Here is a 22460-nt window from a genome sequence, read left to right as displayed (position 1 = left end):
AGGTAGTTTGGTGTCTGTCTATGACCCCCCCCCCGCCCTCCACTTGTAGTTGAATAGAAAAAAATCAGCCTGCATGGACAATAAATGGACCAAGGTAGTTTGGTAGCTGTCTATGACCCCCCCCCCCCACCCCCAACACTTGTATTTGAATAGAAAAAAAGCAGCCTGCATAGACTGAACAATATAGAAAATAAATAGACCAAGGTAGTTTGGTGGCTGTCTATGACCCCCCCCCCCTGCCCTCCACTTGTAGTTGAATAGAAAAAAAAGCAGCCTGCATAGACTGTAGAATTCGAATATAAAAAGAAATGGACAAAGGCAGTTTGGTATCTGTCTGCATCAGACCCCCTCTCCACTAGGAGTAAAATAGAAAACAATTCAGCCGTTATAGAGTCTAGAATATAAATAGAAATTGAGAAAGGCAATTTGGTATCTGTCTGCATCATCCTCATCAACATCATCATTAGCGCCCTCGTCGCCTACACAAATCTCCCCCTCATCCTCTTCTAATTCCAAAGTGGCATCCTCAATTGGTGTATCAGCGGCTACACTCAGGCTGTTCAGGCACACATCAGCAGAACTGCCAAAAGGGCCCTTCTTTCTGGGTACACTAACAGAATGCTCACGATTACACATACCACTGGTGGATGGACTCTCCACAGGGATTGCTGTCATTTCTGATTCTGAGCATACATTATCCTCTAATGCCTTACTGTTTTCTTGCAGCTCACCTTTCACGCGTAACAGTAGTTGTGCACCAACTTTTAGACTCCAAATTACTTGGTCTTGCTTGCTCACGAGTGACCTTACAAGAAGAAGGCTCAGTAACATTTTTAGATCTGGCAGTAAAAGAGAAAGGCGAAGGCATCATTCTTTCTTTGCCACTGCGTGTGTAGAATGGCATGTTGCCAATTTTGTTTTTATCGGCAGTTAACTTTTCCTCAATTACACTTCTTTTTCGCTTCAACACGGTAACTCTTTTTTGGGTGTGTATTTTGTTTCCCTGATTTCAAAAGTCTATGTACTTTTACATAGGCTTTACCAGATGACGTACTGGGAACACTACCATCAGGACTGGTGCCAGCACCTACTTGCTGATTCTGCTCATATGTGGACTGCTTTGAATCCATTTTAATGAGCCCAAAGCACTTGTAGTAGAAAATATTGTATTAGATAGATACTGCTGACAAATATGACTTTGTGTGACTGCAAGAAAAATTATTGTTTCACACTGGGGAATATGGGACACCCCAAAGCACTTGTAGTGCCAACATTTTTTAGAAATTCTGCTAACAAATATCACTTTTGACAGCCAGAAAAATTAATGTTTCACACTGGGGAATATGGGACACCCCAAAGCACTTGTAGTGCAATTTTTTTTAAAAAAATACTGCTGACAAATATCACTTTTGACAGCCAGAAAAATTAGTCTAAAACCCTGGGGAATATGGGAGACCCCAAAGCACTTGTAGTGCAAAAAAATGAAAAAAAAAAAAAAGCCTCCTCTATCCTCCTCTCTTCCTGCTCTAACAATTGCTAATAGAATTGGTATTAATAATAATAGAAATGTATAGAATAGAATTTAAACAATAATGTGTACAATTATTGCTCTGTCCCTGCACTAATATAGCCTGTGACCTAACCCTGCTCTCTCCCTCTGTCAAATGGCGATGGATTGCTGTGGAGGGTGGTATTTATGCTTTTCAAATCTCGCGAGAACCGAGCTCAGAAATACGAATACGTCACAATGACATTTTTCCTCGATTTCGATTTCGAATGGGTGGGAGAGTACCGAGCTTGTTCGGCTCGGTACTCGGATAGGCGAAATTCGGATGGATTCGGATCTCGGGGAACCGAGCCGCCCATCTCTAGTAGTTATTAAATGATTATTACTATATTAGCATTAATAGTTTATTTGCCTCATCAGTAGACCCTCATGCTAACAAGGGAAATAGCTACCCTTTTACAATAATTCAAATAATTAATGAGATCAGTTATTATTAAGATCAAAAGCATTGTGTCATTATTATGATGGAATACCAGGTCCCTATTACATAAACCTATGCGCACAATGTCATACGATCCCCAGACAAGCAGATTATTTGAGAGGTTCATCGATACCATCAAAAAAATTATTTAAAGCCTATGTTCACTTGGAGAGGGGAGATTGGGATAAGGCTTTGCAGCAAGTACTGTCCTTATAACAGAAGGTGCCGCGAACGTCTACCCTTTATTTTCATGTTTGAGCTACTATATATTCACCAGATACGAGGGCCACTAGAATTAATTCAGGAGAGTTGGCAAGATACATTCTGAAAGCTTCAAGTGCTGATACTTGAGTATGTAGCCAGCTTGCGAGATAGATTCAAGAGACTCATGTCCCTCACCAGAACTAATTTGGAGGCAGTGAAAATGCGTCAGCACAGTGGTATGACATGCAGCCTAGATCCTGCCAATGAACCATAGGTCAACAGGTTACAATGTTGATACCCACTAGCAAAAATAAGTTGCAAGCTACTTGGCCTGGCCCAAAGTACTGCAGGGACAAGGAGAGGTGGATTATGTTATATTAAATATGTTTAGATGCAGTGAATAATCGCACTAGGACCTACCACATTAATTGATTAAAAGCTTATGGTCACTTGTGAGGTAGGGGCTTTGGCCATATGCTGTCCTCCTATGGATGACCCTGCAAAAGACAATATTCCTGATTTGAGGACAGAGGCTCAGAAAGACGAAGAGATAGAGGCTGTACAACTAGGGGAAAATTTAGAGAAGTGGCAGGTGACCCAGATGAGAGAATTGTTGGAAGTACAGTGACTGCAATTCACAACAAAGGAAGGTCACACTCATTTAGTGTCTCACCATTTTGATACCAGAAATGCATGGCCGCTGCGCTAATCTGCCTATTGTGTACCCTGGAGGTGTTCACCATGATACAGTCAGGGCTAAGTGCCTTGCTAGCATTGAGCGTCATTGTTTCCTCCCGCAGACCCTGGGCAGCTGGGGTATTCTTAGTGCACAATATTGATGGCACAGCTCGTGTTAATGTGGATTATAGACAATTAAATGAGGTGACAGTGACTGTACACCCCATGCCTAGAGTAGATGAGCTCTTGGACCGTCTGGGAGCCGCTCACTATGTGACATCTTTGCACCATATCTAGGGGTACTCGCAAAATTTCCCTCACCAAAGAGACAAAGGAGCAATCTGCGTTCATTACACCTTTTGGGCAAATTGAATTCAAAGTAATGGCCTTCAGTATGAAGAATGCCCCAGCCACCTTCCACTGAGAGGTATTCTCATGAATTTATGCCCCACTATGTGCTATTTTATATCCCCTGTCAGATCTCACTACAAAAAAGTTCATGAGACAGATGAGAAAAGATGAGCGTGAGCAAACCTTCTGCCAGCTCAGGGGCGTTTTGTCCCGGTTCCCTGTACTAGCTGCTCCTGACTTCCGACAGCCATTCATTGTACAAACTGATGCATTGGGCTTCAGATTAGGAGCAGTTTTGAATCAGATCAGGGAGGGTGGTTAAGAACACTCAGTAGTATATTTGTTGCGGAAACTGGTGGCTAAGGAAATTACCTATTCCACCATTCAGAAACAGTGTTTGGCCATAATGTGGGCACTAAAAAGCGGCTTCCCTATTTATATAACTGGAAGTTCTTAGGTGTTACTTGGCATAATTCATTCAAGTGGCCCAATTGGACCTTAGGCGACAATAGGAGGCTGTTGCAATGGAGTCTGGGTTTGCAAATGTATAATTTTTCCATTTCCCTCAAAAAGGACAGCCAGCATGACAATGCTGATGAACTGTCCTGTAAGGCTGAACCAAATGCTATTCATTTGTATCCACCTAGCCTGGTAACAGCTGCTTACCCAGCATTAGTAAAATCTAATTCTTGTACTGGATTTAAGATTTCTTGTATGTGCACACCACTGCCGACATATATATAAACAAGCAACCAGAAAGAGACACTTACTTACAAACAGAGGACAACTATAAAAAGCATAAAAAAAAAAAAAAGATTTATAGCTTAAAATGCCACTTCTGTTGGTTACATTTAGATTTGATATTGCATGTAAGCAATGGAGGTTTTAATAAATACAATTATTCTTTCAGACCCTCAAATGAACATGTATTAGCATATGATGTAAACAAATATAGCTATTTATTTAAATATGCAATAAGCTCCATTAATACCTCAATCTATATTGTATCATTAATCAACGCCCATGGATATCACATTCACAAAATATATCTAGTAAATGCCATCACCGAGTAACATCAAATCCTTTTGATACTGCGACATCCTGCGGCCATGGAAACCAGTTGCTAAGCACTCATTTTATAAACTATTACAGACAAAGGTTGTGGAAAACAGAGAGCTATAAAAAATGGTGGAATTCACATTATTGCACATGTAAGCCCAGGCAAAAATCTTTTTTTTTTGTAATTGCAGCACTCTGTAATAACATGATCCATAAACTCAATAAATATGAAAGGTCAAATCATATAACTTGAAGATATTTTATGTTTTATATTGATTCAAAAAGAAACAGTGACTAATATATTAAAAACATATGTCATAAGAATATCTCATTTATTCTTTAAACGCAATACTACAGCTAGATCCACAGAAATAGTTCTATAAGCAAAGATTGTGTTTATATATTATTGTTTTAAGAGTCATATACTCTTATTTGCTATATTACTGTCTAACACAATATACATATACCGATCAACGACAGGGTCATGGGCGCCCAAGGCTCATTGGTATGAGTGAGTGCATGCCCGTCTGATCCAATGCTACAGAAGAGCTACTGTGGCACAAATTGTTGAAAAAGTTAACACTGGCTATGTTAGAAAGGTGTCAGAACACACAGTGTATCGCAGATTAATGTGAATGGTACTGTATAGCCGCAGACTAGTCAGAGTGCCCATGCTGATCCCTATCCACCTTCGAAAGCACCTACAATAGGCAAATGAGTGGCAATGGTATTTCAGCAGGATAATGTGCCCTGCACACTGCAAAAATTGCTCAGGAATGGTTTGAGGAACATGACAAAAAGTTGTTGATTTGGCTTTCAAATTCCCCAGATATCAATCTGATCAAGCATCTGTGGGATGTGCTGGAAGAACAAATCAAAGCCATGGAGGCCACACCTCGCAATTTACAGGAAGTAAAGAATCTGGTGTTAACGTCTTGGTGCCAGTTGCACATGACACCTTCAGAGGTCTAGTGGAGTCCATGCCTTGACGGATCAGAGTTCTTTTGGTGACATGACGGGGACCTAGACAATATTTGGCAGGTGGTTCTACCCTGACAGAAAACAGACATTTGGCCCAATGCATTAGGGAATGCATTCTGAGCGCAACCTGCACTCAGTATTACACGCCTTTATTTAGGCTTTGTGTGTGGCCGAATTCATTAAGTCATTGATCTCAAGATCCATGACTTGTTGAATTTGTGTGCAGGGTCACCGATCTTTACTACACAGGATGCTGCAGGTACATACATATCTGTCACCGCTTGCAGAGCCAGCTGTACAATACGGACCTGCCGGCTGTACAATACAGTGTAAAAATAAGGAATAAAAAAGAAAAAGCATTAGGTCAACCCCTCTTAATGCTTTTAACCCTAGTGCTGCGCGCCTAGTGCTGGTTGCTTCGAATTCGGGGCAAAAGAAAACTTTGGGTTCCCCTGTATATCACGAAATTCAGCACTAGACAAATCAGCCGTGGTTGGTGGCACTATGGCAGGGGGACACGCAGCAGGGGTCCTGTGCCATAATGACAAACCAGCCCTAGTCTGTTCAGCCTGGGGCTGGATTCCCTGGGGAGTGTGATCTACAAAAAATTGTGTGGGTAGTCCCTCTAGGAAAACCCAGCCCCTGGGTGGGACTTGTAGATCCACAAAGTAAAATGGTGTTTTATATTTTTTCTTTTCCCCCCCCCACTTTATTATCCCAGATGCACTGCCCCAGGGGTGTAGGAAGAGCCCTAGTGCTGTCAGCACGGGGCTGGGACAACCTAGATGGGAGCGCTGCATATTTCTTTTGTGGACCCCACTCCCTAGGGCATCCAATCCCATGCTGAACTGCCTGGGGTTGAATTGTCATTATGGCAAAATGACACCTGTGTCCCCCTGTCATAGTGGTTTTCCTAGTGCTGGTTTTGTGAAATGGGGAGGGGGGGCAGCACTAAGGTTAATAGCATCAAGAGGGGGGGGACCCCAGATGGAAATAGTATTTGGCATTTTGCTTATATTATATATACAAGTGGTATAAACATTCAAGCTAACTCAAGCTCTCAAGCTGGATGTAAAGGTACAGAATATTACTATATACTGAAATGATGGATGCTATAAAACTATGTGAGAGATATTCCTCACAGCAATTACACGTTAACGACAACCTCACCCAGCTGATCAGGAAGAATTGAGTGTAGAAGAGTGTTAACCAATAGAATGATAGCTCTGAACTATCAGGGGGTATAGGTCTCTCCATTTAAAACCCAGTAATACAATTGTAACTTCTATGAGTGATAAACTTGGGATGAGGCACTTTTTTTATATTCCAATAAACTGAGGGACACGGTTTTGCTGTTTAGACTACCCTTCATGCAGCACCGTTTGCTACCTGACACATGTCTTATATTTGAATGTGTTATCAAAAAGGAAGTTACTTTATTTCCCATCCTTCTCTTTTAGTATCCATCCTTTATGGAGCTCTTTGGACTGGCAATATACCCTATTGCTGGGTAAGGTGTCTGTGAGACAGAGAGGGAAACAGTGTTTGTCATTAAGCATTCAATTTGAGACATGGAGACTGATGCAGCTTAAATTAAATATTTGCCATCACTCTTTGTTTTTAACCCAGAGTTCCTAAAAAGCCAGGCATCTATTATTTTGCAAGAATAGTAAATGTTTTCTTCTTATACTTCTTACACTCAAGTACACTTAAAACTCTGATTTATGATCAACTACAAACATACTTTCCCACTATATTAATACCAATATTTACATATATCCAAGCTACATTAAAAAAATGTTACACACTCTAAATACCGTAGATAAACAATTATTGTTGGATAGTGTGCTGCTACGTCTAAACCTCAACATTTCTCCAATTCCTCTTAATTACCTACATACAAGATAAACAATAGATTTAAATACTACTAATCGCTGAATTGAATTTTTTTTTCCCAAATCTAGAACTTAATTTCTGAAATCAACAACTCTAATATGTATCTAAGGGAATGTAGACTGTGAGCTCCAGTGGGAGCAGGTACTGATGTAAATTACTCAATGCTCTCTAAAAAGTGCTGTGTAATATGTTGGCACTATACAGATAAGCAATAATAATTAAGCCCATGCAATTGTCATGGAGCCTTGTACGGTACTAGGGATCGAGAGTGTCAACCTTGTTTCATTAATTGGCCTGTCCAGGGCGTATGAACTATGGAAACATTTGTGGCTGCTCTGCAAATATTAAAACAGAGTAGAGTAATATAACTCAGGAGATTAAAACAATGAGGGTTGATTTAATTGTGATCTTAATGTTCTATTTAGTGATGAATGCTCAAGCTCCTATGCTTGTTGTACCCAGCAACTGATCAGTGTGAGTAAATCATGGCTGCAATCTAGTGAAGACAAAATAAGAGCCAACATAAAGGAAAAGTTAGCTTGGGCTATGCACTGGTGCTTGCATATGTGTGTGTGGTGTTTATGTGAGGTTGTAATAGTATTATTATTATAATTATTATTATTATTATTATTATTATTATTACCATTCTTAATTAACTGGTGACATATCATGCAGCACTGTACATGAAGGTAATCACGACACAAATTATACAATGATAAGAAACTGAAGATAAATATAACTCTGCTCATATGTGCTCACAATTTAAGAGGTGTGGTGAACACTTGATACATAAAGTAGCAGAATATCAATTGTAGCTGCAGGAGGGGAAAGTGCTTGTGGCTATTTTAAGGCAGCAGCATTATTAGTTGCCAATAATAAAGTAGCTATGGGCAACTGGGGTTTCCAGTGGTGTGGTACGGTTGGAATGAGGAGAGAGTGCGCAAGGTGGAGATATGAAAAATTAACTAGAAATTGAAGAAATATTAAAACAGCCAGCTGCTGGCACCCATGTCTGTTCTTCAACATTTATCTTAATGGAACCTATTTTCTTTTCTGTTTTCAGAGAAGGCAGTTGCTTTTGTGCTGCACAGGCACTCTTGTGGTTATCCATCATTTTGTAGAAGTTTCGATTCCAGTGTTTTTCTTTAGCATCATGCTCACTACTAGAAACTGCCAGGACACTTATCCTGCCTTGTCACTTGTTGCTGCCACCAAGAAGTTATAGAGACCACCAAGGGAGGGACAGAGATGGTAACAGCGGTTACAGTTAACAACATTACATTTGTTTACATTACATTTGGTTAATCAACTTGGACAGTCCAAAAAACAAGCAATGGATAAACTTTTAAATTAAAATCTTCATTTCTGAGATTTTTTCCATTAACATGCAGTACTCTAAGAGCCAATTGGAAAGATCTCCTGCCTGTCCCTAGTGTCCCACACTTTACCTCCTTTACTTTGAAATAAACAGAAAGATGATTGTGGGGGAGGGGGTTGAGAAGATATCCCCTATATAGAAGGAAACAATTTGGAGTAACCACGTTGCCACCACTGTCCCTAAGGAACTCCCCTCATCTTTACCAGCACCAAACAAGTGTAACCCCTGATTACAGCAGAGTGTCTGGTAGGTTAGAAGTCCTGGAATAGGCCTAATAAATAAAGGTCTCCCTTCTCTCTCCAGGGACAGTTACAAAGGCTCTTGCTGAAGCCAGACCCCTTTTTCAAAACTTGCTTTTGAAACATACACACTCTCCCCTGGGGTTTTAAAACAAAGGTGACATAAACCTACGAATATATATCTCCCATCTACCACTTTCCCTGTGCTTCTGTCACAGTATATTAGCAATGTCGTGGAACTATTATACCTCTGTGCAATACACTATATGGTTGGAAACGGATGGCTCTCTCTGCAATGTTTCGGTGGCAATGCGGATAAGGGGAATTATCTCTTCATACATTAATCAGAGGATGAATCCTTATATTTTATGCCTGGAATTTAGTCATACTGTATGTGTATATACTTTTCACCATAGCATGCATGCTAAGTATTCAATTTAAGCTGCATTAAATACATCTATTTTCACTGAAAAATGCGTGTCAGCAATATATTAATATATTTTTGTTGCACAGTGCTCACATGGTGCGCTACATATATAACCTTTGCTGTACTAGCAAGCAAAGTGCTTTGTGCACAACACAAATTTAATATACTTAAGAGTGCACATCACAGTTGCCTACTCTCCCGGAATGTCCGGGAGACTCACAAAGTTTTGGGAGTTCTACCGGACTCCTATGAGAGCAAGACAACCTCCCGCATTCTGCCCTCCATGGTGAAGTGGGTGGGGGCAGGCCTAAAAGGTAATCCTGGCCCCACCCCTGCTGTAATAGGCCAACATTGGTAAAGTTTTTCCGAGGGGCAGGATCTAATGACGCAATTCGCATGGGCACACCCCACAGATGCACTACCCTCCCGGAGGTCTTGCTGCCACAGTTGGCAAGTATGGCACAGTTGCCTTCCAGCATAAAATATCAAACATGATTTTTTATCCTTTCCTGTGAAGTCATATTATGGTACCACAACCATGTTTTAGGTGTCTGTTTTAATGTACAATTAAATTCAAATATACATATTCATATTACTGTTTTAACATGTTTGTTTTGGTTTTCTTTAAAAATAAAATAAATTGTTTATAGTTGAACATGATTTGGAAGACATATCTTTCATTTCTGCAGTACTTCTGCATTCAGCTTCTGCTCCTCACTGGCAGCAAAGGGAGTCTGAGTCATCTAATGCCAGTTGAGCAGCTTTGGGTGAGTAAAGTGCAACCCCTGGAGTGGTATTTAGGTATAAAGCACCAAAAAACCCCTGTAAACCTACATTTTACACGCTAGTCACATAGCACAACAAGTTCTTAAAATGATAATATGAATAATGCATTCTTTACCTTTTTCAGATGCAGGCGCAAGGTCAATAAAACTTCGACATTTTTCACCTTTGAATAAAAAGCAAAACATTCAGTAGTATTCAATTCACATGTAATATATTGTTTTGTACTATGCAGCATGATTCCAACATTAACTAATATAATTCACTATATTAAATTTACCAATATAAAAGATATGCTAGTTAAGGTCAGTTACAAACTCATTTTTACCAGTATGTAGTAGTGGTTCATCCAGTGCACTTCAAACAACATACATATTTATTATAATATATGTATCAATCCCCATGTTGACCACGGCCCCAACATAATGTGGCCACGCCCTTGGCAGCGCCACGCAGTGGCACACAGTTTTTTCCTGCTCATCAACAGAGGTGGGCCTGTATGCTTCAAATGCCAGGGCTGATTTTCAGTCCCAGTCTGGCCCTGTATGTACCTCAACACTACACACAGTGACAGGGGGTTATATTTGTTTTGTTTAATTTCTGTTATATTAACAGTTACATTTTGCAATATGACATCTCTTTAGAAATGAATGTTTCCAGTTACTAATGGACGTATACTAGCCATATGTTGTCATCAAACTGGGGAGGTAAGGCATGACGTCTGGTATAATGCCACAAATTGTTGAATAAGTTAACACTGGTTATGTTAGAAAGGCGTCAGAACACACAGTGTATCACAGTTTGCAGTGAAATGAGCTGTATAGCCGCAGACTGGTCAGAGTGCCAATTCTGACCCCTATCCACCGTCAAAAGCAGCTACAATAGGCAATTGGCAGCCAGAATTAGACCATGGAGCAATGGAAGGAGGTGGCCTGGTCTGATGAATAACGCTTTCATTTTCATTCATAAGGTGACCAGCCGGGTACGTGTGCAACATTTATCTGGAAAGAGATGGCACCAGGATGCACTATGGGAAGAATTCAAGCCGGCAGATGCAGTGTGATGCTTTAGACAAAGTTTTGCTGAGAAACCTTGTTGCAGACCAAGTACACCCCTTTAGGGCAACAGTATTCCCTGATGGCAGTGGCATCTTTCAGCAGGATAATGCGCCCTGCCACACTGAAAAAAATGTTCAGGAATGGTTGTAGAAAAATGACAAAAAGAGTCTAAAGTGTTGTCTCATCCTCCAAATTTCTCAGATCTCAATCCTAATGAGCATCTGTGGGAAAACAAGTCCGAGCCATGGAGGACTCACCTTTCACCTTAGAGGGCTTAAAGACTCTAGTGCTACTGTCTTTCTTGCCAGATACCGCAAAACCACAGATACCACAGAACCTTCAGAGGTGTTGTGGAGTCCATGCCTCTATAGGTCAGGGCTGTTTTGGCGGCACAAGAGGGACCTACACAATATTAGGCAGATAGTTTTAATGTTGTGGCTGAGCAGTGTATATTGCATAGATCAAGTGTCTTCAAAATCTGTCTAGAAACTGCAAATAATATTTAGTTATATTGACACATCTTTGCCAAAAAGCTGTACAATTGTGGTCCCCCTATTTAACACCTTCTTTTGCTTTCTGTACCCCTATTCCCTGTACTTAAAAGTTTTAAGTTAAAACATAATAAAACAGTCTAGATAAAAGAAAAGAAATGCTGAAGGTTTAAATAAAAGAAGATAAAAAGTTGAATCTCTAAACAAATAAAATATGAGATAAAGTTCTAAATATTTCAATAGACGGTAAGAACATTACTAGTACATATTACACTGGTCTACTCTAGAAATTGTGGGTTGTAGACCATTTAAAAACTTTTTCAATTCTTAGCATTACTCATCAAAGGTTAAATTAACTATTTAGAGGTGTGTATAAACACTATTTAAATGGTTTGACCACTGTGAGACCAACTTTTTAAGTCGATCGATTTTACATCTGATTGATGGTCCGATCGCTCGGTCCATGGACTGCATACACACTAGCCTTGTTTTAGATGATAAATGGAAGAGTGGCCGTCCTGTTAGCGACTTTTTACAGCCATTTTGTCGTGAGCAATGATTGTAAATTCGTACACACTGAAGCAACATTTGAGGGGCATGTAACGATATACCAAAGACATTAGCATATAGGGGCAATGTTTTCACTATAGTTAACACCCAAAACCGCATAAAAAGAGAAGGCAACACTGTCTCTTCATTCATACCTATTTTTAAACCGTCAATGGATACAGTAGAAGAAGAAAAAGCAACTGCACTTTTCCTGCTTGCTGTGGCAAGAAGACTGCAGGTACGGAGCTAAAGAGAAAAAAGGAGAAAGAGTAGATCTTGTTGGAGCAAAGATTGGTTCAAGAGGAGAGACAGATTCTCTCATATGCCCCTGTTACAGGAGATACGGGACAACAACCCAGATGACTTTAAGAATTTTCTTCGTATGAATGATGCCACTTTTCAGGAACTGCTCCAATTAGTAACCCCTCTCATCCAGAAGGAGAACACCCATTTAAGGGGATTCATACCGCCAGAGAAAAGACTGGTAGCAAAGCTAAGATTTTTGGTAACAGGGAGGACACTGGCAGATCTGAAATACAGCACAGCTATTTCACCTCAAGCTCTTGGCATGATAATACCTGACACCTGTGATGCTATCTTCAAAGTTCTCTGTGATCAGTATATGAAGGTTGGTCAAAAGCAATAGTAATCATTATAAAAAAAATACAGGTTTATTACCATACATAAAATGTTAAAAATACATTTAACTTGTAACATGCAAAGCAATAATTATTTGTACCAGAGCAACAGTTTATAATTGTTGGTAGTGCAAAATTTTGCTTGTGTCTATTCCAGATGTGTCCCCAGCGTACTGTGGCATCCTTACTGATGCTATTGGTGTGGATGTCATACACGGTTGAGACATTATGCTTTGTTCGCACATGGTAGAATGCTGCAACTGTGCTGTGTGAAATGTGTATGATTGTTTGTGTCTGTGGTTAGATGGGGAAATAACTGTGTCCGACCACAAATCTTCAGCGGTAGCCCTACACACATGTAGGGCTACCTCTGTAGGGCCAAAAAATGTTGAAAAAGTTAAGGTGGGGGGATGGAGATGTTCAAGAAGACGAAGAAATAAAATTTACTGCAGTTAAAAGCGCAAAGTCAATGAGCCCAAGAGAGGTGGAGATGACGGTAAAAGTACTGGAACAGTACGACTACGACTGTCAAAAGCGAAAGAACAGAAACGGTTATAATACAAAGGAAGTGATAATGCAAAAACTACTGCGATTACTGAAGGAAAACTTGGAAAGAAAATAAATAAATTCCAAGTTCAGAAGAGGTGGTCGGACCTTAAAAATAAAGAGCAAAGTGAGTAGCATGTGTAGTGTACCTGTCTGAAGGACTTTATATATTTCATTCTAGTTTCACATGAAGCAATGCAAACGCCTGATTTTTTTTTGTCAGAAGGAAGAATTAATGGTGAGTAGGCCAGTTTAGATACCACTGATGCCACTAATGTAACACCTGTTATCAAACAAGAAAAAAATATGTTGAATACCAAGATCTGAAAGAAGTTATACACGAAGGTATTTCAATGAACATGTGTAGCCAACTAAATGCTTTGGGCACATACATGTACTGTTATAATAACCAAAATGGTGCCTGTTTTCCAGAATCTATGGAGGTTAAGCCCGATATTGTTCCAGAGGGACCACAACACAAACTGATCTCGAGCAGTGTGCAAAAGTGAGCATATTTCTGGTGTTGGATTAAGACTTTTATTAACTTTATTACAGATATAGAAGTTTAATGGTAAACATTTTTTATTTTCTTGTTTCATAGATACCATCGTCATGTCCGATGAAAGTTCTGAGGGAGAAAAAAACATTCTAAAGCTCCACGAATAGTTTAATGAAATGAAAGGAGATATAACCAACATCAAGAAATAAATTAAAAACCTTGAGAATACTTTTGTTGAAATGTATATGCTGTTTGGTACTGTTGTGCCACAAACCAGTAGCACCTTTTAAGTGTAATACTAATTTTTGAGCAGACATTCGACCATCGTGTCACGACACACACTGACCTGACTTTCGAACGAGTGGTCGTATGTCGGCTGGTTGAGCCGATTATTGGATAAAAACCCTGTAGTGTGTACCCAGCTTTAGAATGAGGACAGGGTTTATAGGAGTACACTCTAATCCTATCTGATTGCAGGAGCATATCTATTCACAGTCAGTGAGAGCCTAACCATTTTTTAATATATCTATCAGCTTTAGAATGAACTTCCTCTCCAGATTTGATTTCAATTTCAGATACTCCCAATACACAACTGAACAGTATTCTTCTGAGTTACTCACACTTTGATAATTAACTTTATATAAGTTTATAATCCCCCTAAAGTAAAATGCAAATGTGCAGGCCTACGATTATAGGAATGTTATTATTAAGTTTTTCTCTATATGAGGTTGTTTGGACTATAGATTCCCAAAATAATGGTGCATACTGAACATTATAGGTCTATAGTCTACAGATCTCACCTGAAGTGGGGAGTCTCTCTGTATGATGCAAAGATGACTTGTGCATCCATGTGTCATCCTAGCAATGTAAGATTATTTTGTATCTTTTCTTACAAATCTTTTAGAATCAGTAGATACCAAGAGGCACGTTAGTGAATGTGATAGAAGATATATAGAACTTTCACAAAAACATTCTCTTCAGTCATCACATATGTTGGAGATGTGTTAAAGAAAGGGAAATGCTGCCTAAAGTACAAGTGATATAAATGTGAGGGAAATGACTGCTACCCAACTCTCAGATAACCCGGCTGTCTGCATACCCACCATTACCTTCCTGGGGCTTCTTATCAACATTTACTGTTATTTGACTTCCATGCATGGATTACAAAGAGACAGTAATATGCAACTCTCCCTTAAATAGAAAACATAAACCAATACTTGCAAGTTTACACCTGAGTTTAGAGTAGAACATATAATGCCTATATATCGTTTTCACCAAACATTGATAAGTATAAAGTTACTAAGGTATTTTTTTCAAAAAAGCATTAGTCTGATTGGTCGGTGTGTTTATTAAACTTGATTTACTGCTGGTTCAAAAAATTGTACCTGACTTAAGAGTAGAATGTACCTTGCATTTATGGACCCTGACGTCTGTAGAGTCTGGCTGGGGCATGTATGGGCAAGTCCAGTGTGGTAAGGCATAAGTATAGCATGCCCCCTGGAGATGCATTCTAAATGCATCTCAAGTTATGCCTTTTACTTTTGCTTCTTAGGAGGCATATATTTTGCACGTCTCAATGGATTGGTGTAAAGATACATGGTGATGTTGATAACAACATCAGAACGTATCGGTACTGGCTTAATATAATAAATAAATGGCATGCTCCCATCCCCGTAAATGAGTAACCAACACCAGTGCTATAGTTTGGGTTGGTTACCACTATAGCAGGGTGACAAAAAGCATGGGGTCCTCATGCAAAAGTGGTACCAGGCCAGGCTCGACTAGTCACACGATAACATGGGGAGTCATGCTTATTAATTGTGGTGTCAGGCTTTTAAGTTATTTATTTATTTGTTTATTTATTTTACACAGTACAGATATACCAGTCAGTTGACAATAATGACTGGTGTGTCTTTAGTGTGGCTAAAGCTTTATGTGTCTGAAACTGCAGCCTCTGCCTATCCTTATCTGTGAGGTTAATGTTATCATTCAGTCATAAAAGGGCTCATTTACAAATAGATGCATTTCTGATGCAAAAATCCATAAGAAAATATGTACATGAAAATAATGCATCCAGCTTAAAAAAAGTAGAATTTGCATCAGACGTACATTGTGCATACAGTTGTGTATTCTTACATACAACATTGTAAACATAGCTTAGAGATGTGGCTTCACAGTGTTAGCAGTACAGGCTAAATTCACATTATTTGTACACAAGAGAATAAGAGAGAGAAAATGTCTTGCTATTAATAAATGTAAGTCACAGTTTCAATATAAAAAGTAATTAAATGCAAATACAAATACAAAATACAATTGAAATAAAATTGAAACTAAATACAAATGTCTATAGTTTTTCCCTTTAAAAATAAAATGGGAATCTTCTTTCCTGCAGTAATGCAAATGGAAATTAAATGCGCGACTCTAATGATTTAAGAACTATCAGCTGGAAGGTCAATCAGCCAATCAGAAGTGTGGAGCTGCTTAAGTCATCATAGTCATTGCGTTTCATTGCACAATCCCTCTAGTACCCACAATAGATACACTGCTTGCAAGGCGTTTTTATGTCACAATTATGTGAACATGCACATACTTTAATGCAACACAAAATGAAGAGAGTGATGGCGCTAATGTCCTTACAAAATGCAAAAAAATAATCTACATAAATGAATAACTAATGTCCAGTGATAAAAAGATAATTTGAAGTCTCTTTCTTATGTGTGTTTTTCTTATAGTTCACAAGACTTCTTTGATGAATGTTCTTAGAAGTGACGTTGTTTATGAGAAAGTATATCAAAAGTAATAAAAACAAGAATTAATAAAACATTTAGTTTAAATTTGAAATTGCCACATACTAAATCAACCTATTTAAATTGTGAAAAAACAGCCATGCAGTTGGAGATTAATTAGCATGAAATGCTACTTACAGTGTGCTGTAATTGTCTAGATAAATCCTTGATCATATCCTTGATAAAAAAACCAAAAAGGCATAACAGTAGTGTGACACTGTTAGACTATGGGGTATATTTACTAAACTTTGGGTTGAAAAAGTGAAGATATTGTCTATAGCAACAAATTAGATTCTAGTTACATTTTAATTAGTACATTCTACAAAATGACATCTAGAATCTGATTGGTTGCTATAGGCAACATCTCCACTTTTTCAAACTCACAGTTTCGTAAATATACCCCTATAGGTTCATGCAGTAACTAGCGATTTTACACTCACATGAACATAGGAGACAAAAGGCATATCTGTAATCAACCTTTTCTGGAAATCCCTTTGACCTTATACTGATAAGTATTAGGTTAACATACAATCTTCATTCATAAGGCCGAAAGGAAGTCTATGATCCATTCACATCCCAAACCGTCCAATAGGCACACTTTGTGCGCAACCATGCAAAATATTCCCTTATGTGGATAGCTACAGTGACAACCTTGTATTGGAAAAAAAAATATATGGAGCACTCACATAACGTCCACACTAAAGATGGCGTTGTCCTTTATATCCTGTGGGGAGAGCATCACAGTTGAAGGATCTTTGGATCCCTCTTTGGAAGGCTTCTTGCCCATCCCATTGCAATTTCAGCCAGGCCATAAGAAACTTTTAGTAAGTGATCAATTTATTAAAGATTACTCGCTAGAACAACGGCTTCAATCTATTGAAGCCGTTGTCCCGACTAATCAATTTGAATAAATTGCAATACAAAAATTATAATTAACATGAGCAATTTGCGGTTAGTCATAAACAGACCCCAAAATACTATAAGTTGTGAGAGATTTAAATATATGACACATGTATAGATCTCCTAACAGTAAATTATTAATTGGATAATAATGCATAAAAGTGGGCACATTTTTCTCTGTCAGTATTCTATGGGCTCATTTAGATGTGAGCACATTTACACTCTGAACATACAAAGAAAATATATTTATGTGCATGCAGTAAACACTGAATATCCCAGCACTGGCCCTGTGCATATGCAAACAGTATCTATAATATAAATGTCTAGTGGCGTGTGTTAGTCTGTCTGTGTGTGTGTGGAAAAAATAAAACCAAGCTGCAGCGCCACCTGCTGGGCGGAGTTATACACTGACCTACTAAATTCTTAGTGTGTGAGGAAAAAATAAATCAGAAAGGGCTGAAATTTGGTATACTAAGATGTTTTTAATTTGTTAATTTAATTTGTTAATTGTTAAAAGTGTTTATAAAGAGTTTAAAAAAAAATATATATATTTCTTGAAGGAGAAGTGACAGTTGGGAGTGGTTGGTGGTTGCCGGGGGTGACAGTGGGGAGTGGTTGGTGGTTGAGGCCTGGGCTATGGCCCAAATGCATGACAAGAACCTTTTTAACACCTTAAGTAGCTTCATTTGACTAGAATGCATGAGTATCATGCACGGGTTAACTTGTGGAAAAATATGAGTCCAACTCTAAATGAGCTCTTATGTTTATAAATTGCAACCAATAACTTGGTTTATCAAATTTGTCCTTAAAGGAAATGTTCAACTACACAGAATTTCAAATTTCTTTCTTTCTTTTTTCTTCAAAACAACTGCACATTACCCTTAATATCAGAATTGGAGCTGGGGCCACAGAATAAGCTCAGCACGGCATAAAGCAAAAAATAAGGGCAGAGGAGCTGGGGCCTTAGGTTGCCCATCACTGTCCTAGGACAACCTAAATAACCAATTATATGTAGATGGTATAAAGGCTTTGTAGAAAAACACAAAAGGTGTCAATAAGATAAAACAACTTTTTAGTAAAAGTTTAAAATAACATATATAGAGTAGTAGATTAAATTGCCTGATGTTATTAAATCAATTTAATATTTTGGCATTCACAGAAGCTACAGAAGTGTGCTTTTCTTACTCTGTTTCTTATTTTCTGTAGCATGTTTCTGTTTGAGAAAAATATATTTGTACATAAAAACAATATAAATAAATAAAGTTTATCCAGTAGAGATACAACAAAACAGTATATGAACAGTAAATACCGAACAGAGTTAAAGGATAACTCCCACCAAAAGGTAGAATTCGGTTTTGGGTGGAATATCATAAGTAAAACTTCATCCTATAAGAATACTTACCTGGGGTCCATTGTTTAAACAATGTTCTCACACTGACAGAGCGTTATCCACTGGGCAGGCAAGAGCGAGGACAACGTAGCATATATTTTGGGACAGTTCTCACTCCTGCTGAGATGGTCTTTTTCCAGGAAGGGAAATATTGTCAGAAGGAGAGAGCAGAACAGTTGCAGGTGTATGCAAGATCTTGAGGGGCCCACCAGATGGCGTGAATGCCAGATCACAAACCTATAATGTTTTGGAATCAGGTTTTACTGATCTTATTTTAGTTTGGGTACAATTATCCTTTAGTGATACTAGAGGGACTATGTTTAAATCTAATGATGACTCAAGCACTGAAAACATCATTGAAACATTTGGAAACTTTTCACTTGTTAGCAAAAACTGCACAAATAAATGTAACAAGCATCAAAATTTTCTTACAAACTAATGACTCTTTAAATGATTATTTATAGATGAATAACTCTAATGTAGTGTTTCTCATTTTCTTGGCTGCCTGTATTTCCCAATGACAATTATAAACATGGTCATCACATCTACTGCCCTAGTACTGAAGCATAAGTATTCTGTACATGCATGCACTACATCCATACAGTGGCTAAATACATAAATAAATATAGAAATACAATCTGTCATTTGCTTTCCAGAGGAAATAGCGTATTATTAGTGTTATATTCACATCATGTGTCATTGTGCAAACTGCATATAGATTATTCTGTACCACCACATTATTAAAAAACAAAGAAAGCAGAAATAGGCTGTTGACTTGGAATGGATTGAACAGTCCACTAGAAATTTAGTATAGTAAAAGAGAAATGCTATTATGGAGAGGTTTTGTGGATACAAAGGTTGGAGGTCTAGGCCTGAGTAATTAAGGAGAGCAAGGCAAAAAAGAAGTAAATTTGATCCTGGACAAACCATGTTACAATGCAAGGGGTGTAAATTAGTTTATTATTTTGCACATAAAGAAAATACTGCTTTGTGTCATGTAGCACACAAATACTTGATAACTTTATTTTCACACTGAAATTTAAAGTTAATCTAGGACATGCCCTACCCCAACTATAAATCTGTCCCCAAAGTTTACATTTTTCTCCCCTTCGAATGCAACATGGTTTTGCCACGGTGCAAAGTTACTCCTTTTTTTACTTTGCTCTCCTTAATGACTCAAGCTCTATATGTCTATTATTGGAACAAATATAGTGAATAATTCATGTACTACTTTAAAAAAATTAGGGGCTTTAAATAAGTTGGTTAAAAAGATGGTATGATGATTTATTGGTACCTTTACACAACAGAGAACACAGAATAGTTTTTTTAAATAAGCCATGGCATATTTTAGGTTCAGTGATCGCTAAAACGCCATCTCTATTTCACATATGGCAGCATGTATTTATTGATGAAGTAGCTTAAACGTATGGATTTTTGAATATGGGGAGAATAATCTATATCAATATCTTTTACCACCTGTGAAAAAAAACAAGCAGTGAGTATTGTTACTTTGATGAATGTAAGCATGAGCATATTTAGCCACACATTGGGTTGGCTTGTGCCAGTCCTATATCCTTTGCGACATCTGTGTGCAGATCTGTTTTAATGATTTTGAAAAGCCCATCAAGGACATGGAGCAGATGAAGGTGGGCCAGCTGGACTACAGTGCAGTACGGTGCAGGTGCATCTTCTCCTTCTTGTCCCTTCTAGATCAGGCCAGAAAACTGTGCCCCAGCTGTCTCTTCGGCTTCAGGTCATACACTCATTTACTAAACAGTCTCACGCTTTACATATTTACAGGCCCCATATATCCAGTGACTGGTAACTCAAAACAAATTTGTGTCAAGTGTCATCCTCTAAAAATATATCAGTTATGCATTTAAATAACTATAATTTATGGCCTTTGTATTCTCTGTATAGAAATTTATTCAAATGAATACTTAAAAAATGATTCAAAACCCTAAAATACACAGACCAATGACAGTCTTACAGTAGCGAATAAAATATACATAAATGTCTGCAAACTTCAATAAGTTAATTCATTTGAGATTTATTAAGTCAATGATGAGCTCTCTGGCAGAAATCTACCACTTTATATTGGCAAACTTTTTTTTAACAGAATAATTAGATTGGTCTGTCTGCATGTATGAGAATTATATCTCCAAGCCACTGTAATTGAATTACATCTATAGACATTATCATTATGTAGTACTCCGCTTCTTATAGAAATTTAGCTGAAATCAACAAAAATAGGAAAATCAGGATACATTTACCACTAAGCAGACCTTTCACGTTGTAACTGAAATATTATTTATAGCTCATTTAATTGGTGATGATTAACATTTTTATATGAAACAAAAACCTGATTTTTGAGTGAAATAATAACATACAAGTTTAATTAATCAGCCAAAAGACATGATTGAGCAATTACTAATCATGCAGTCTTACTCTCACAAATAAATAAAATTATCCAGCATAACGTACAGTCTTGCATTTTGAAACAGAATGATATTTCCTCATCTTTACTTTAATCTGCAGGTCCCCTGTGTAATGTTTTTTTTATAATGTTCATTGAAGATTTCTAGGAAATGCCATATATATAATGTACACAGTATAGCAATGATGTGTTTGCAGCTTTCCAATACTTATGTTTAGTAGAACTGTGAAATAATTCTGCATTTTTTATTGAAAAACAACCACTGTTATATGATCCAGATGCAATTGACTAGCAAACAGAACTTGAAATTAATTCATATTAACTTACCGGATCCATTAATATTTTCCTCACACGAGTACCATATCCCTGTGTGAAAGTATCTGAACAGAAACCTGTCGTCTCCTGTTTCCCAGCTGTAGTGAACCACATTCGAATTGCTTTCATTGTGACTCTCGTCACCATTGTAGTTGATACAGTTTGTCTTCGTGCCTTTTCCACAGTTTGGCTTAGGCACTCTCTGTGTCCCCTCACACCAGTACGTTGTAATGAATGCTGTAGTTGAAAACAAAAGGGCTACTAAGTTCAAACACACAGCAAGCAGGGCTCTGTGTCTTCTCTTTGATTTCCTCATAATTCACCCATGCCCAAATGACATGCAGTTTGAGCAATGATGCTGAGAGCCTTTCAGTTCTGTTTCCTGTAGTCCAAACATATATGCAAATCCAGTTTCCAACTAAGCTGCGACAAGGATGAAATGAACATTTAGTTACCAGAATGACATTGTTATGTAGTTGTAAAAATTCTGCAGATAAGATGCCTAGTAGTGCGTTCCAGCTACCTAAAGATGTCACACTGTGCTGATAAGATCATATGTGGTCTGCCTCTCAGGAAGCAGGGATGCTGAGTTAAAATCTGTTAACATGAGCACATGATATTGAGGGGATTGGAAAGCCTCCAATGGGAGACACCTGCAGGCTGCTCGCTTTATTGTCATTGTAGCCTATTTAGAATATAAATAATGAATGAAGTCATACAACACAGCTTGTGTCTACTTAAATTACCTTATTCAAAATAAATAAAAATGCATTGATAACAACATTCAAAGGTTGAAATTGTATCAAGAATGAAATGACTAAATGCTCAGAATAAGGATAGGCTTGGTTAATACTACAATTCTGTAGC

The 22460-nt window shown here is 38.1% G+C and overlaps 1 protein-coding gene across 2 annotated transcripts in view; it reads right to left on the bottom strand.

Annotated features, from left to right (window-relative positions):
- Nucleotides 1-22193, bottom strand: part of GSG1L (GSG1 like) — a 116317-nt gene extending 94124 nt beyond the window's left edge. For both annotated transcript variants that reach the window (XM_075179857.1, XM_075179858.1), the window contains exons 1-2: nt 21606-22193; nt 10103-10150 (exon numbers count right to left, since the gene is read on the bottom strand). In XM_075179857.1, the coding sequence (XP_075035958.1) occupies nt 10103-10150; nt 21606-21909 (352 nt within the window). In that variant the 5' untranslated portion in view covers nt 21910-22193. The remainder of the gene's footprint in view (nt 1-10102; nt 10151-21605) is intronic.
- Nucleotides 22194-22460: the final 267 nt, after the last annotated feature.

This window comes from Mixophyes fleayi, chromosome 7 (assembly GCF_038048845.1).
Source record: "Mixophyes fleayi isolate aMixFle1 chromosome 7, aMixFle1.hap1, whole genome shotgun sequence".
Taxonomy (NCBI): domain Eukaryota; kingdom Metazoa; phylum Chordata; class Amphibia; order Anura; family Limnodynastidae; genus Mixophyes; species Mixophyes fleayi.
The sequence above is the reverse complement of the archived record's forward strand: the minus strand, read 5'-3'. Positions and strand labels throughout refer to the sequence as shown.